At 43.0% G+C, this 14,605-nt stretch overlaps 1 protein-coding gene across 1 annotated transcript in view; it reads left to right on the top strand.

Moving 5' to 3' along the window:
* epha4l (eph receptor A4, like) overlaps nucleotides 1-14,605 on the top strand; it is a 50,494-nt gene that overhangs the window by 33,451 nt on the left and 2,438 nt on the right. Inside the window, exons 6-17 of the mRNA XM_072392998.1 lie at nucleotides 193-317; nucleotides 418-577; nucleotides 1,877-1,988; nucleotides 4,270-4,328; nucleotides 4,783-4,896; nucleotides 5,456-5,641; nucleotides 8,797-8,858; nucleotides 9,334-9,543; nucleotides 9,635-9,784; nucleotides 10,109-10,305; nucleotides 12,067-12,225; nucleotides 13,028-14,190. Of these exons, the coding sequence (XP_072249099.1) occupies nucleotides 193-317; nucleotides 418-577; nucleotides 1,877-1,988; nucleotides 4,270-4,328; nucleotides 4,783-4,896; nucleotides 5,456-5,641; nucleotides 8,797-8,858; nucleotides 9,334-9,543; nucleotides 9,635-9,784; nucleotides 10,109-10,305; nucleotides 12,067-12,225; nucleotides 13,028-13,142 (1,649 nt within the window). The 3' untranslated portion in view covers nucleotides 13,143-14,190. The remainder of the gene's footprint in view (nucleotides 1-192; nucleotides 318-417; nucleotides 578-1,876; nucleotides 1,989-4,269; nucleotides 4,329-4,782; nucleotides 4,897-5,455; nucleotides 5,642-8,796; nucleotides 8,859-9,333; nucleotides 9,544-9,634; nucleotides 9,785-10,108; nucleotides 10,306-12,066; nucleotides 12,226-13,027; nucleotides 14,191-14,605) is intronic.

The raw sequence follows: 14,605 nt of genomic DNA, 5'->3' as shown, positions 1-14,605 counted from the left end.
CAAAGACAACTGGAAGTGATTGCTTTGTGGCCTCGCCTGCTGTTTGACTTTCTCAGCGGGATAACAAGTGAAGGATTAAGGAGAGCAGTGTAAAACTGACTCAATGTCTGCAAGGCTGAAAACAACACGGGGAGCTGGGAGAGGGCATAAACTTAAACCTCTCTTTCTTCTTCTGTCTCTGTCTTTGATCAGCTCCTTCTCCAGTGACTTCCATCCAGGCCAAAGATATCACAAGACACACCATCTCACTGGCCTGGCAGCCACCAGACAGAGCCAATGGGGTCATCCTGGAGTATGAGGTCAAGTACTATGAGAAGGTAAGGGGAACCTTAGGAGGTACAGTTTCATTTCTCCAAGATAATTGTTTTGCAAACCAACCTTTGAGTTGCTGACATTGTTTCTTTTTGTCTTCTTCAGGATCAGAATGAAAGAAGCTACCGCATCATAAAAACATCATCCAGAAACACAGAAATCAAGGGCCTAACCCCCCTCACCTCCTATGTGTTCCATGTGCGTGCCCGCACTGCAGCCGGCTATGGTGAATTCAGTGGGCCATTTGAGTTCATGACCAACTCTGGTGAGTGTAATCACACAGCCTCTCCTCAGTTAATCTTCACTGCAGAGTCACCAGTACACAAAGCCAGCTCTGTCCTGAAAATCCTGCCGTGATAGGCACTTTGACATTTTTGTCTCTCTCCCTGTAGCCATTGATCAGAAATAAGCTGCCCTTTTAAAGGAAATAAATCATAATGTGTTCCAGCACCTGACTGGCAAGTGAAGTCTCAGTAGATTTTCCACTGAACGTTCAAATGTTTGAACATTTTCAGCATTCGCTGTTTTAGCCGGACTTAAGAACTGTTTACAAGCCTGACAATAAATGCACATACGTGGGTGGGCTAACAATTTCAAATTAGTCTCTCAAACACTGCTGACCTTCCTCTGGGTCGGTCATTACATTATCATGCTGTGCAGCCAAAAACTGAATTCTAGAGAAGATTCAACATTTCCCTGAGATTTTAACCTGATGGTCAAGTCAAGGAACAAGCTGCTAAAAAATATATCTAGTAGAGTCAGACAACAGAAATGAATTAGGAAAACTTATATTAAGGAGATAAGATTTTACATAGAGTATGTATTTACTATCCATGTGTAATATGATCATTCCTCTTGTCCACTACAATTTTGTACTCCTCTTTTTTTCATGTGTGTCTGTCTGTTCTGAAATATCCTCCCCTGTTGCTCTTCCTTAAGTTTCTTCTGTTTCTTTCCCTGCTCAAGAGGCATTTTTCTTGATCTGAATTGTAGCCATGTGCTGTAACATACTGGAAAAGAAGTGTGAGAGGTGCTAGTTGTGGTTGGTTATATCATTACATTCAAATAATTGACTTTATTGACTTTAGAAAAAAAGTCCATCAATTCAGTACAAATTAATCAAACCACATTTTAATTGTCATTGACATTTGTCTGGTGAAATTTGTTGAGTGGAGCTTGATCATAATAATGACAGAGATGCACTGGAGGCCCAGTCGTTCTCTTTGTAATGCAGATAGACACAAGAGTGCATGATATTGTCAGAGTCACACATCCTAATGGGTGATCATTGCCTGCCAGTGAAGCATGAGAGGCTGCAGATTCTGAGGGCAGAACTTCAAAATGGAGGGAGAGAGAACAAACAGTGTGTGTGAACAGAGGAATCGAGGCATGGTGAGGAAGTAGGAGGAGATTAGTTACAATCACAGATTGCACACTGGCTTTTTGATGTGCTGTGACTCGATTGAGCAGAATGATATTGACTTTGTTCTTTGTCCATGACCAACATTCCCCCTTTCTCTTTTCTTTCCTGCTCTCTGCTCTCTGTTCTTTTCTTTTGGCACAGTCCCAGCTCCCATCATCGGTGATGGGGCCAACTCCACAGTGTTACTGGTGTCAGTGGTGGGCAGTGTGGTCCTCCTCATCATCCTCATCAGTGCTTTCGTCATCAGCCGAAGGTGAGCGTCGTCCTCTTCTTCTGTCCCTTCTGCTCTCTGTCTGTTTCTCTTGCCTCCCAGTTGATTGACGTCTTCCTCAATGTTGGAAAAAAGCTGTCAGGAGAATCATGAAGAAATACACACACACACACAGCTGGACGACTGGTACATCTTGCTCATGACAGATGAGTGACGACTCACCACACCGGAGACATGATTGACAGCTCCGACAGCTGAAGAGATAGAATCAGTGACCCATCACTCCCTGTCCTCCAAATCCATCCATGCTCTTCTTCTTCCTCATCTTTCTCCCTCTATCTCCCACCTAGCAGTAGTAATCTCCCCACCCTGCTGCACCCTGACCGCCATGATGAAAATGAGAAAAAGGGAGGAGAAAAAATCTGAAATCGAGAGCAACAGGAGATACGATTAGATAAGGGAGCAATGAGAAGCAGGAGACAGAATGCAGACGTTGAGAGGCATCAGGTGGATTTATAGTGACCCAATCTCAGGGTGTTAACCAGCGAGCGGGACGAAGTACCGTCACACAGATGGGATTACATGCAGATGGGGCTGCCTCACATCAGGGTGTTAACCACACCTCCCCTCCCCCTGTAAGAGGGCTTGTATGTGTGTATGTGTGTGTGTTGTGAGTGTAAGTGGGCTCATATCCTTCCCTGAACAAAAAAAAGTGGGGTAAGGTTTAGTGTTTATGGTGTGTGCGTCTGTGTGTTGATTCCTGCTCAAGTGCCTCTTCATATGGAAAATCATTGTTTGCTTGTGTGTATGTTGATGATGGGAAGGGAAGGCAGCTGTTGATTGTGTGTGTGTGTGTTCTCTTTTTCTGTGTAATTGTTTCTCTCTCCAGCCAGGCAGGTGCTTGTCTCAGCCTTTTTTATATGCATGTGATGGCCACCATCTTTGTGGTGCAGCAACCATCCTCCATCCATTGTGGGGAGAGACTGCAATCACATTGCCGTTTACCATCAGTGCACAGTCATAGGGGAGGACAATGCCTCACACATCTGGTCATTTCCACCACTGACCTACACATCGATATAAGCACAGGTGTTAGGCTGCCGGAGAGCTCCAGAGAGATTTAAAGCATCTTCTCTAGGATTGATTCATAGCTTTTATTCCTGCCTGCCTTCTCTGCTTCCTCTTACTGTTGTATCCTCAGTGCCCTTCAATACTGGAACATATCCTACTTGACTTTGAAAGGAAATTTACCCAAGGACAACTATTTGCAGCAAAGGAGATTTAAAGAAAAGTACCCGTTATTCGGAATGCCAAATTTCTTATTGTTCAGCTGGTAAATGATAGATTGTATATGTTTTGAATTAAAATTGTCAACTGAATTTGAATTTTCAAGTTCCTGAAGGTGAGGCAGATTTTCATTGTTGTATATAAAAGGTTATTTATTAATGAAACATCAGATTGTATGAAAGGTTTTTGTGGACGTGAAAAATCATAAGTCATAAGTTTAGATCATCAATAATCACTGTAGTGCACATAACAGTTTTCCTTTAAAATGCCATAAACAACCTCAAATTTGTGCTTATATAAAAGTACTTTTCTTGTAGAAGTGGAAGCCTCCATGTGGTGTAACTGTCTTTGTGATCAAGGTTTACTTCATTTTGTGTTTCAATATGTTAGCTTCAAGTTGGAGTTTGGGAATTTGGAAAGGTACATGAAATTCAATTTTGTAGCTCAGGAGCCTAAGGGGTGGTCTGCTAATTAGAAGGTGGTTTGAGCCTCAGCTTCACCAGGCCTTGTCTGGACACTGAACCTTTGAGTGAGGAATAGAAAAAAAATAACAAAGTCTGTTAAAACTGTAAAAGTTATCAAATGTTGTATAAGAGGTCAACAAGACCATTTACAATAGCGATCTTTAGAAATGTTAGTAGCTGCACTAGCTCCTTCCCCTATTTCCAGTCTTTATGCTAGGCTTAGCTAACTGTCCCTTAAAATAATTAAGAAATAAAAAAATAGTGATTTTAAGGTTTTTCTTTCTGTAACAAGCAAGTATAAAGAAGGAAATATCCGTAAAAATGCCTCAGTGTGTTAAACATGGTTTAGGATTCTCTGCTTTTGTGATGAGGTCTCTTTAATTGTGTCAGTGATTTACATGTGGGTTTAAGAATTCTTGATTCAGGTATAATCAGTGATTATGCCGTTGACACTTGTGCTCCTTTGTTATTGTGATCATTTTTGTTTCTACATAACATGCAGACACTCTGCCCCTTAACGTATTGTTGTTTAAAATGCATCGTGACTGACTGTCCTGCTTTTCTGCCCCCAGAAGGAGTAAGTACAGCAAGGCCAAGCAGGACTCTGATGAAGAAAAGCACTTAAATCAAGGTAACTCATAGGTAACACTCCACCTCCACACTCTGTAATTGAAAAACATTAGCGCTGTCAGGTGCGCTCATGTGCATGCACTCTAAACTGCAAATGAAGGCCATAAAATGGGGAGAAAAACAAACTATTTTTGCGTTTGCTTCCTAACATGTTTCCAACACCTCATTATCAAGTCATCAACATTATTTGTGTGCCACAAGAATTTCAATTTAATGAGCTCCATCTTCTCTGGAGTCAGCCACAGTGACATGAAAAGCAATGGAGTCAGAGAGTGAAGGGAGGTTTGGAAAGAAGAAAGGGGGAGGGGGGCGACCAGAGAGGAAGGCAGTGTAGCCTGCAGCATGGTGGAAATAAAGTACAGATGGAGAGTCGTCGCCAGAATGAATTAACCTTCTCCTTTCGTTCTTTCATTTTTTTGCTTCCTTCCATCCTTTTTCTACATGCTTTGTTTTAGGAGTGAGGATATATGTTGACCCCTTCACTTATGAGGATCCAAATCAAGCTGTCCGTGAGTTTGCCAAGGAGATTGATGCCTCCTGTATCAAGATTGAGAAGGTTATTGGCATCGGTAAGGAGAAACGTTTTGTTTTTAATTCAACCCAGATCACATATTTCAGTTAAAGTATAAACAACCATTATAAACTGAGTGTAAGCAGGAGCCTCTGCAGTCAAGACCATTGAAACAAACAGTTCTTTGGGTAGAAGTCTCTATGTAATTTTCTTTTTCTTTTTTTTTACATTTGTTTGATGCAGATATTGAATATAAAAACCCAACATTTTCACAGACAGTGACATTTGATCTAGTTATAAACAAGTTGGAAAAAAAAAGTCAGGATAAGCTAAATCCTGTTAGTGTTACTGTTCCTGTGGCTGGACAAAAGTCATCCAATGACAAAATAATAAAGAGAAAGAATCAATATCTATTTCCTCTTCTTTCCCTGCTCCAGTGGATAACAGACAGAAAAAGGCAGGAGGGGATTAAGGCCCTGATCATTGTTTAAAGTGGAACCCTTTTCACTTACACACAACCAAACACACACTATTTTTACATTTTGATTTATAATCCGTAGATCAGAGAGCTTGGGTTCCATCGTTCCACATTTTCATTGCAGCACATGTGTTCTTAGGGGAGTTTGGCGAGGTCTGCAGTGGCCGCTTGAAGATGCCGGGGAAGAGAGAAATCTGCGTGGCCATAAAGACGCTGAAAGCTGGCTACACTGACAAGCAGAGGAGGGACTTCCTGTCCGAGGCCAGCATCATGGGCCAGTTCGACCACCCCAACATCATTCACCTGGAGGGCGTGGTCACCAAATGTATGTCCTGCATGTGGCTGTCAGATATGGGGAACTGTTGTACTATTGAGCTCATAAACACACACACACACTCACACAAAAATACTAAACTATTTACACACAGTTACAGCTACATTCAAACAACACAGAGAAGACATTCAGTCTGAAAAAATACAACACTGAATCGTAATAAATTATGTCTTTGTAGAAAGGTGAGCACTGGGACAAAGCAAAGCTGTTTGTGCGCTGCAGTGAGAGTATTCGTATGTAAACTGTATTACAAAAGCTTGTATTTGTTCACATGTGTGATGTCCGGACGTCCCGTCCAGGGTATCCCCAGGTGGCTTTTGTCCAGATGGAAAGGGTGCAGTGTTAGTTGGGTGGGGGAGGTGGAGTGCAGTTAGTAGTTGGGCAGTTTGAAGGGGCTTTAATGGGTCCAAGAACAGGCCCTGTAGCACAGCTCCAGACTCATTAATCATGGTGTCAGCTGTAAATGTGTTTGGGGTTAGGGAGTGATACCCTATCCCTCCTCTATCTGCTTCTGCATGGTCACAGAACACCGGCCTAACCCCCCCAACTCTGCCTGTGGCGCTCTCTCCTCTCTCTGTCTCTCTCCTCCTTTCACACCTTCCCCGATGGCATTCATTAGGCTGTAGGTGAGTGCATGCGTGAGTACATGTAAGAATGTCTCCTCAGCGCTGTGATAGCATGCATGTGTGTGTGAGTGTTACCACAGCTGATGGCCAGCCCAGTTAGATGGATGAAGTGCCTTAATGTGTTGTGATACAACAGCCCCAGACTATCTGTGTCAGATAACAATGTCTGTATCACTGTTGAACACATTGGTCCCGCACACACACATACAGTTAGATGGACACACACACGAAAAAGCACACACTTCACCCAGCCGGAGCTGAAAGTGAACAGCAGCACAGGCAGAATTGCTTATCACCTATCACACCTCTCACCACGTGGAACGACCTCTCAGACCTCGCAGAGACAGAGTGAGAAAGACTGAGAAAAGGCAGACAGATGGACAGGAGAGAGGAAGGAAGAGAAATCTGAGACAAGCGGCAGCCCAGGAAGATGCAAATAGAGATGAGGAGAGGAAGAGGCAGGAAGGTGGTTTAGAGCTGATGGTTTCGGTGGAAGGCAGAAAACAACAGATAGGGAAAGTAGGGGGGTTGGAGGACTTCTGAACCGTCTGCAAAAGAAAGACACGGAGCGAAACTGAGGAGACACATGAAGGGGAAGCAGATGAACTTAGCACCTGTGACAGTAGCCGACATGAAAGAATGGTGAGCTGAAGCTGGAAGGGCATCACGCCCACTCAACCACTTTTACTTTTCAAAGCTTGATACAAGGTTTGGGCAAATGAGTCCTTCACAGTTTAGAGTGTCAGTGGAATCTATTAAAAATCCATTATTTGAATTGCATTCTGTTCTCCATTACAATCGAGTTAAAAGGAATTCTCAAATTGGCCTCAGTTTGCTGGCATGTCCAACAGAGCCAATTAAGGCTTATTAATAATGGACGAACTCCAGATCAGCACTAAACTACATAAATGCTCAGAGATCTCTCACTGAATACCGCTGGCTGCGATCCACCGTCTCGATATGGTCATATACTTGAATACTTCTACAATGTTAGTGTGTTATAAAGATCTAGTCTCCCCTAGAGCTTGAAATCAGATGTGATATGTTTAAGAACTCTTATATTGAAATTACAGAATGCTAGTTTTAAAAGGATCTGCTCTTAAATGACAAATCATTGTTTGCTCTAAATGCCAGGGCCTCCAGACTTTCCCAACTTTCCCCCAATATTGTCCCCCTGTTGGGTTTTCTCAAACTCCACTGTTTCAGTGGCAGGTGATAATCGGCCCTCTGATGCAGATCTTGCCCAGAGTTCATTGCCAAAGGCAGCAGGGCGTACTCAGTAAATATGGAATTAGCATGCAAATGGACTGGAGGGAAGAGGGCGGGGCTGGGAAGGCGAGAGTTTTAGGTCGCAGGTCAGATGCTCCTCAGACTTGATTGCGAAGCTGTCAATCACCAGCCGCCCGGGGCAGAGGTGCACAACAAAGGGAACAAAGATGGCTGACAAAGAGGGCCCCACACTCTCCTCCAACTTTAGCCCAACTTCCTTTTTTTGGGGCATCACTAGAGTACCCCGTAATTAATGGAGTGCCAATCACGCGCCGGGTATGGCGGTGACTGACGGCCTCTTGGCATGGCAAAAAGCCTGCTGTGGAGTGGAGGAACTTCACTTTCTGGACCTCAGTCACTCGGCTGGCTCTCTGCTGCTTCAGGCATTCAGAGACTGCTCATAGGATTTTTTACACAGCCTCACCTCAGAGCTGCAAGTTTAGGTCAGCACTTCTTCTGAAAGAAATAAGCTTTTAAGTCCACCTAACTTTTCCTTTTCACATGTAACACAAAGAATAAGGCTGACCTAGGAGGATTTTGTGGCAGCATGTGCTATTGCCATGGCTGGTTAGGCACCAGCATGCTGCCTTTTTAGAACAAAAACTAACCAGCCATCCTTCTTTCTCTTTCTTCCTCTACTCATGTCTGCTTTTCCCCCTCATCCTTGGAGACAAAGACAAACAGAGAACCACCAGGGAATGTCCACCCTCACTGTCGCCTGCCACAGCTAAGATAAAGACACAGACGCTCCCCCATAATAGACAGAAGGGGGAAGCAAGGGAGCTGGGGTGAGAAAGGCCACAGAGGAGTAGTGGGGCTCAGGGGGAAAAGGGTGGGACAGAGAGTGAGAGCGAGGGTAGACAGGAGTGAGCTGAGAATGACAGATGCATTAAAATCTGATGGAGAAGAAAGAAGGAAAAGGGACGGTGAACAACATGAACAGACTGAGGGATTCTTGGTGGGTGACTGTGATGAAATTCTGTATAACACACCCAATATCACATCGTATTTGCATGAACACAAAATGGGTGTATGTGTGTAGTTACGTTTTGTTGTAGTGGAGCTGCCTTTGAATGTCCTAGTAAAGATGGGAAATGTTAGGGGAATACTGAGCTAATTAAATTACTACTGGACAGGGATGGATGGCCTAACACACGCACACAGATTCCCTCAGGATCCCGTCTGCTGTGTGGAGCTGTGAGGTACATCATTTACCTCCATAATCATCTGCCTCTCGTTCTCTCTCTTTAGGTAAGCCGGTGATGATTATCACAGAGTACATGGAAAATGGATCGCTGGATGCATTCCTGAGGGTCAGTCATGCATGTCTGTCTGTGCACATGTGTGTTTGTGTTTGAAACAACCATAGCTTACTGATGTCATCTTATCTCTGTAATGACATCTGCTGAAATTACAAGTGTTGGTTCACAAACATGGCCCCTAATCATTATTCATTTTGATTGACTCACTCTTTGTCTTACAAGGAGGATGGAGCTTGTTTCTCCTTTGTAATTCGAAGGTTTGCTCCAGTTCAGGCTATTCTGATTCTTGATAATCATGTGAGATGGAAAATAAGTAATGCAGACATGAAAGTACAATGCTTAAAAAATTTGTCCTGCGTTGGCATAAATAATGGGAAAAAAAGTAGCAAAATGGTCAGAAAGCATAATATTTTATAAAAAAAACAATGACTTTGTGTCTAAATGATTACAGTAGTTGAACATACCGTACCATAGTGTTAATCTGACATAATCTGACATAGCCCGGAATCTTTTGTTTTTTCTACAGAAGAATGATGGTCGTTTTACAGTCATCCAGCTCGTTGGCATCCTGCGTGGCATCGCATCGGGTATGAAGTACCTATCAGACATGAGCTATGTTCACCGTGATCTGGCAGCTCGCAACATCTTGGTCAACAGCAACCTGGTGTGCAAAGTGTCCGACTTCGGCATGTCTCGAGTGCTGGAGGACGACCCAGAGGCTGCGTACACCACCAGGGTGAGTGTGTGTGTGGCCAGCTGAGTCAGTTGTTTGTCTGCACTCCAACTTATTGTCAGATTTCATTGATCTACCCAACTTCCATTTGAAGGGAGGCAAGATCCCCATTCGCTGGACAGCCCCGGAGGCCATTGCTTACAGGAAGTTCACCTCAGCCAGTGACGTGTGGAGCTACGGCATTGTCATGTGGGAGGTGATGTCATATGGCGAGCGACCATACTGGGACATGAGCAACCAAGACGTAAGTCTGGAAAAATGCAATTGTATGTAGATAGTCATAGTTATTAGAAAAGTTGGAAATGTCGCAGAATATCAGGTGTGAGCTGTCAAACTGTTTTTAATAAAGGCTCCTTCATCTAACCTGGTTATACATTCAAATCCTGTAGAGGTCATAAATGTCAACAACTTCCACTCATAATGATAAAGAAAGTCATTTCTGCACAACCAAATGCGTGTAGGTGCCTAAAGGAAAGCAGTTGAATTTATTTAACATTAAGACAACATGGTCATCAAGCAGCTGAAATCACACATGAGGTCACTAACAGCAGCTTTAATCTTCATCAAGGTTATCAAGGCCATCGATGAGGGCTATCGTCTGCCCCCACCCATGGACTGCCCCGTGGCTCTCCATCAGCTCATGCTGGACTGCTGGCAGCGGGAGAGGGCCGACCGGCCAAAGTTCGGGCAGATAGTTAACATGCTGGACAAACTGATCCGTAACCCCAACACGCTGAAGAGGACCGGCAGAGAGACTGCTGTCAGGTGAGGGACCAGAGACTGACGCTACACAGACGTGATATTAAGATTTGTAGTTCAAATGAGTATAATAGGATGACTAAATTCCACAGAAATGTCACGTGCAAATAAAGGTTCTTGCCTCACAGATCACCAGGTCCATGTTTCATAGTGTTGAAACTAAACCTTAGCCACATATATGTGTGTATATATGTGTGTGTATAGGCTTTTAATCTGTACATATGTGTCCTTGGTCAGACTTTAAAGACCTCCATTCTCATAATATTACTCAGATGGTAATTAAATAAAAGCACCAGTTCTACATAATGACTGCTTATAACAACAAACGGCTAATGACCCTCATTTGTTTTTTCACTAATAGCAACTTTCCTTCAGAGATCAATGAATATTTTTCAGTTAGATTTCAATTTATGATCTAAGACCTCATGTGTCTACAGATACATTTTTCAAGATGATGTTGCTACTAAGTAAGCAAAAACGTTTTAATGATTTTAGCCTGACTTCACTGTATGTTTAGTTGAAAATAACACCTCAGAACACAAACAAGCAATGTGCTTGTTGAAGATCACACAGACGACCTGCAAATATGTGAAATAATCACACACTGACAGCCTACACTCCCAAAGTACAGCGAAATGCACAATATGCTTAGTATTTTACCGGTCACACGAACGCACACATTTTTATTCTCTTTACATTCCCCATTAAACCTGGGACCTGTCTTTTTTCTGCACTAACTGGCTCCCTAATGGATTTCTCTGCAAACCAACTTTAATGGTGCTGTACACTGAGGAATGTAGCTGCTCAAACCTGAGTTACGATGTAATGCCGAGTTAAAAACAAACATTAGCCCGCATCACTGACACCATTACTCTTCAGCAGCTAAATATGTGAAGAATGACCTCTGTGTATTTACAGACTCGACACAGAGCGGTGGGAGTCTGTTTGAGTTTAACAAGTGTGTGAGCACTTGTGTTGCACAATTACACACTCTCACCTAATGGGACACAGTGAGAGTGAGAGGAGAGTCCTTGTGGAGTAATTAGAAGAGCTGGATCCTATAAATGCTGTTTTTACGGTGACAGAAGGAAACATAGCATGTGTGTGTGGATGGAAAAGGATCTCTCTGGATAATCTTTTCCAACTAAAAGCGGAAATATGGAGTCGGTCGTCCTGTCCTCAGAGTTCAAGTCAACATAATCCTTTTTAAAAGAAAGAGGCAGCGATGAAGAGACACCTGAGACACCAGATGACACGAGTCAGACCCACCGACCCCAAATAAATGTTTTATGTCTGACAGGGTTGTTCTGTAAAGTAAGGATTAGGTAACTGTGTTGGAGCCTGTTTGACTTGGCTCAGTCTCTGGTAGAACCTACAAAACAGAGGTGAACCCAACAGATGTGCTGATTCAATCAGAGGAAAAGCTGAGAGACATGTAGCATGGTGCTTTTTACAGTTGGTGGGAAGCTGCCTGTCATTACACAAGGTGTAGGAAATGTTTCATGTGACGGTGCTGTACCTGAAGCTGTACAGAGTTGAATATCGAATATCATTGCGTCTCTGGGAAAAACATTTAAACAGAATTTAACTTCAGTCATCGGTTTGCAGACTGTCGGTCGTACACGTCATGGCTGTGGTTTATGGACTGGAGTTCTTCAAACACTGACTACAACAGCAAGTGAAAGTGGAGATGATGTTGGATCAACCCGAGACGTATATTTGGAGCTATAATGAATTCATACAATTTCTCTCCTCCACCCACAACAGGTCCAACACCACCCTGCTGGAGCCAGGGAGCCCTGACACATCCTCAGCTGTGGGCACAGTGGAAGACTGGCTGCAGGCCATTGGCATGGAGAGATACAGTGACAACTTCACAGCAGCCGGTTACACCAGTCCAGAAGCTGTGGTCCATATGACACAAGAGTAAGTGGTGATAAAATAAAGAAAAAGGAGGAAAGTAAATTCTGTCAGTGTGGTCTGTGGTAGGCCAACATTTTTATTAGATATAAAACAGTCGTAACCCTATCTTGAAATAAAGTTAAACTTTGTTCACTCACTTCGCAATAGTTAGATGACTGATACCACCTTCATGTCTGTAGATTATGAATTATGAATGAAATCCAGCCAGTGAGCTCTGTGAAAAACAGAGGAAATGGTGAAGAAGCTAGTTTTTTTCTCTTCAGGTAACTTTTGAGTAATATCACTAAAATTCAGTATCACACATAACACATAGAAATGTAAGATTGTTAAGTCTGACCTGTTGTTCAGTTTCTTTACTCATAAGAGTGTCAGGTACTAAGCTAACTGCCTGAAATATTTCCCCTGTGTGGTCAGCTTATGTTTTCCTTGTTGGAGCTTTTCTTCTGTAGTTCTTTGCTTTTAAGCAAAGCTTAATTCAATAACTGAAGCACCTGAGATGATTCTAGCATAGGTTCCTGTTTGCTTTCCCATCTTCAGAATATTTGCTAATGTAAGCAGATGAAGATATAAACCAGCCTGTTTACTTCAGCTCAGCTGCAATATCTTCTGCAAATAAAATGTTTTCAAGTGTCTCTGCTTTTGCCACTTTCTGTAGTATTTTCACTTTACTGAATGATAGTGAAGCAGTTAAACCATACAGCAGTTAAACTGTCAGCCCCATTTCCACCTGAAGGCAGGACAATCCCTTCATATATGTGGTTTTGTTGTCATCTGTCCTAAAAGGCCTTGTTTCATCTTTTTTCAGGGATATGGCACGCATCGGCATCTCTTCGACAGCTCACCAGAGCAAGATCTTGACTAGCGTCCAGGGAATGCTGTCCCAAATGCAACAGATGCAAGGCAGAATGGTTCCTGTTTGAGACAACAACAAACTAAAAGGATCAAAGTGACTTTATTGCTTACAAATGAAATTAATAGATAACAAAAAGACGAAATACGAAAGAGACAAACTATAAATAGTTTACCTCATCCATGCACTTTAAATTGGATATAAAAGAAAACAAGATGAAGAAAAGAGTGTTGAAAATGGCACTTTTTGAAAAGAAATCTGACCTTTACCTTACCCTTTTTGTCGTTCTGGAGAATGGAACACTTCTGTCTACAACATTTATGAACAAATGGAAGGACGGCTGGAGAAGTGCTTCCGAGAGGCCAATCTGGAGTGCCTTTAACGGTCTGAAAGAAAGCGAAGGAAGGGGGAATCATGCTTTTCTTCTTCCTTCTGGGCAAAGTGTTGTTTCTCAAACTTTCTTCCTGGAATAATCCAAGGAGCAGATTTTTTTGATTATCTTTAACTGTGTTTATTGTACATGAGTTGTTTCTGTGGGACTCCCAACCTGCCCCAGCCACCATTGTTCTCTCTCCCAGCTGGATCTGTTTGATGTCTCAGACAAAATGGAGGATCCTACAGATATAAAACAGTGATTCTCTGGGAAGTTGGTGTTGCATTCTGGAGGGAGACGCTGGTGCAATAAGGCCTTTCTGAAGGAGCTTTTTGTGGTTTTTGCCCTGTCCTGACCTTGTTGATTTCCCAGGAAGCTGTATTTTGTTGCCCTCAGGACGTTGCTGAGAATGTCTTTTATCTTCCAGAGGAGCCTTCCCACTCCCCTGTCTTCCCAAAAATGCCCTCTTAAACCTATGATAAACACACAATCTGGATTCTTCCGTTCATGTCCCTTCTGAATTAAAGCTCCCACCTCCCACCACTGCAGGGTCAACCAAACCTTCCTCAGCCCGTTCAATGAACACCTGTTTGGATCCAGTTGAACTGGTTGTGTAAACAGTATGCAAGATGAAGGAATTTACTCGCTCCAAAGGGCAGATGGGATGAAGAATGACTCGTGATCATCAGGTTGTCAGGAAAGTAAACCAGAAAGAATGTGGAGGATTAGTCAACCTGTCATCAAGGTGAGGATCATTTGTACATATTTTTTGTTCTCTTATCCACACTCAGCCCAGACAAACATTCACTGGATTAAACCTTCTTTTATTTTCACAGTGTCCCTCCAATATCAAGTAGGTCAAGCCATAAAGTGCCTATAAGAGTCATTAGATCCTCCACAGCTCCCATCACTGGCCCTCAGCTCCACAAACTGTGTTAATTAACAAGCAGGTTACACCACCTCAGGCAGCTGGAGCAGATCAATAGTTACTGGTCTGTGATCAGTCTGTAGGCCTGTTGCCTCTGGCATATTAATGAGATGAATTAATCAGCAGCCAACAGAGCCCACCTGAGCTCAGAACCAAGACAAGGTGCTCTTGGGCTTAGCTGAGGTCTTGATTCATTTTCGTCTAATAGCAGCTACTTGATAGTATTCTCTAT

The sequence above is a fragment of the Leuresthes tenuis genome, unplaced genomic scaffold (assembly GCF_036924035.1).
Source record: "Leuresthes tenuis unplaced genomic scaffold, fLeuTen1.0.hap1 SCAF_9, whole genome shotgun sequence".
Lineage (NCBI taxonomy): Eukaryota > Metazoa > Chordata > Actinopteri > Atheriniformes > Atherinopsidae > Leuresthes > Leuresthes tenuis.
Note: the sequence above shows the minus strand (reverse complement) of the source record. Positions and strands in the feature narration are given on the sequence as shown.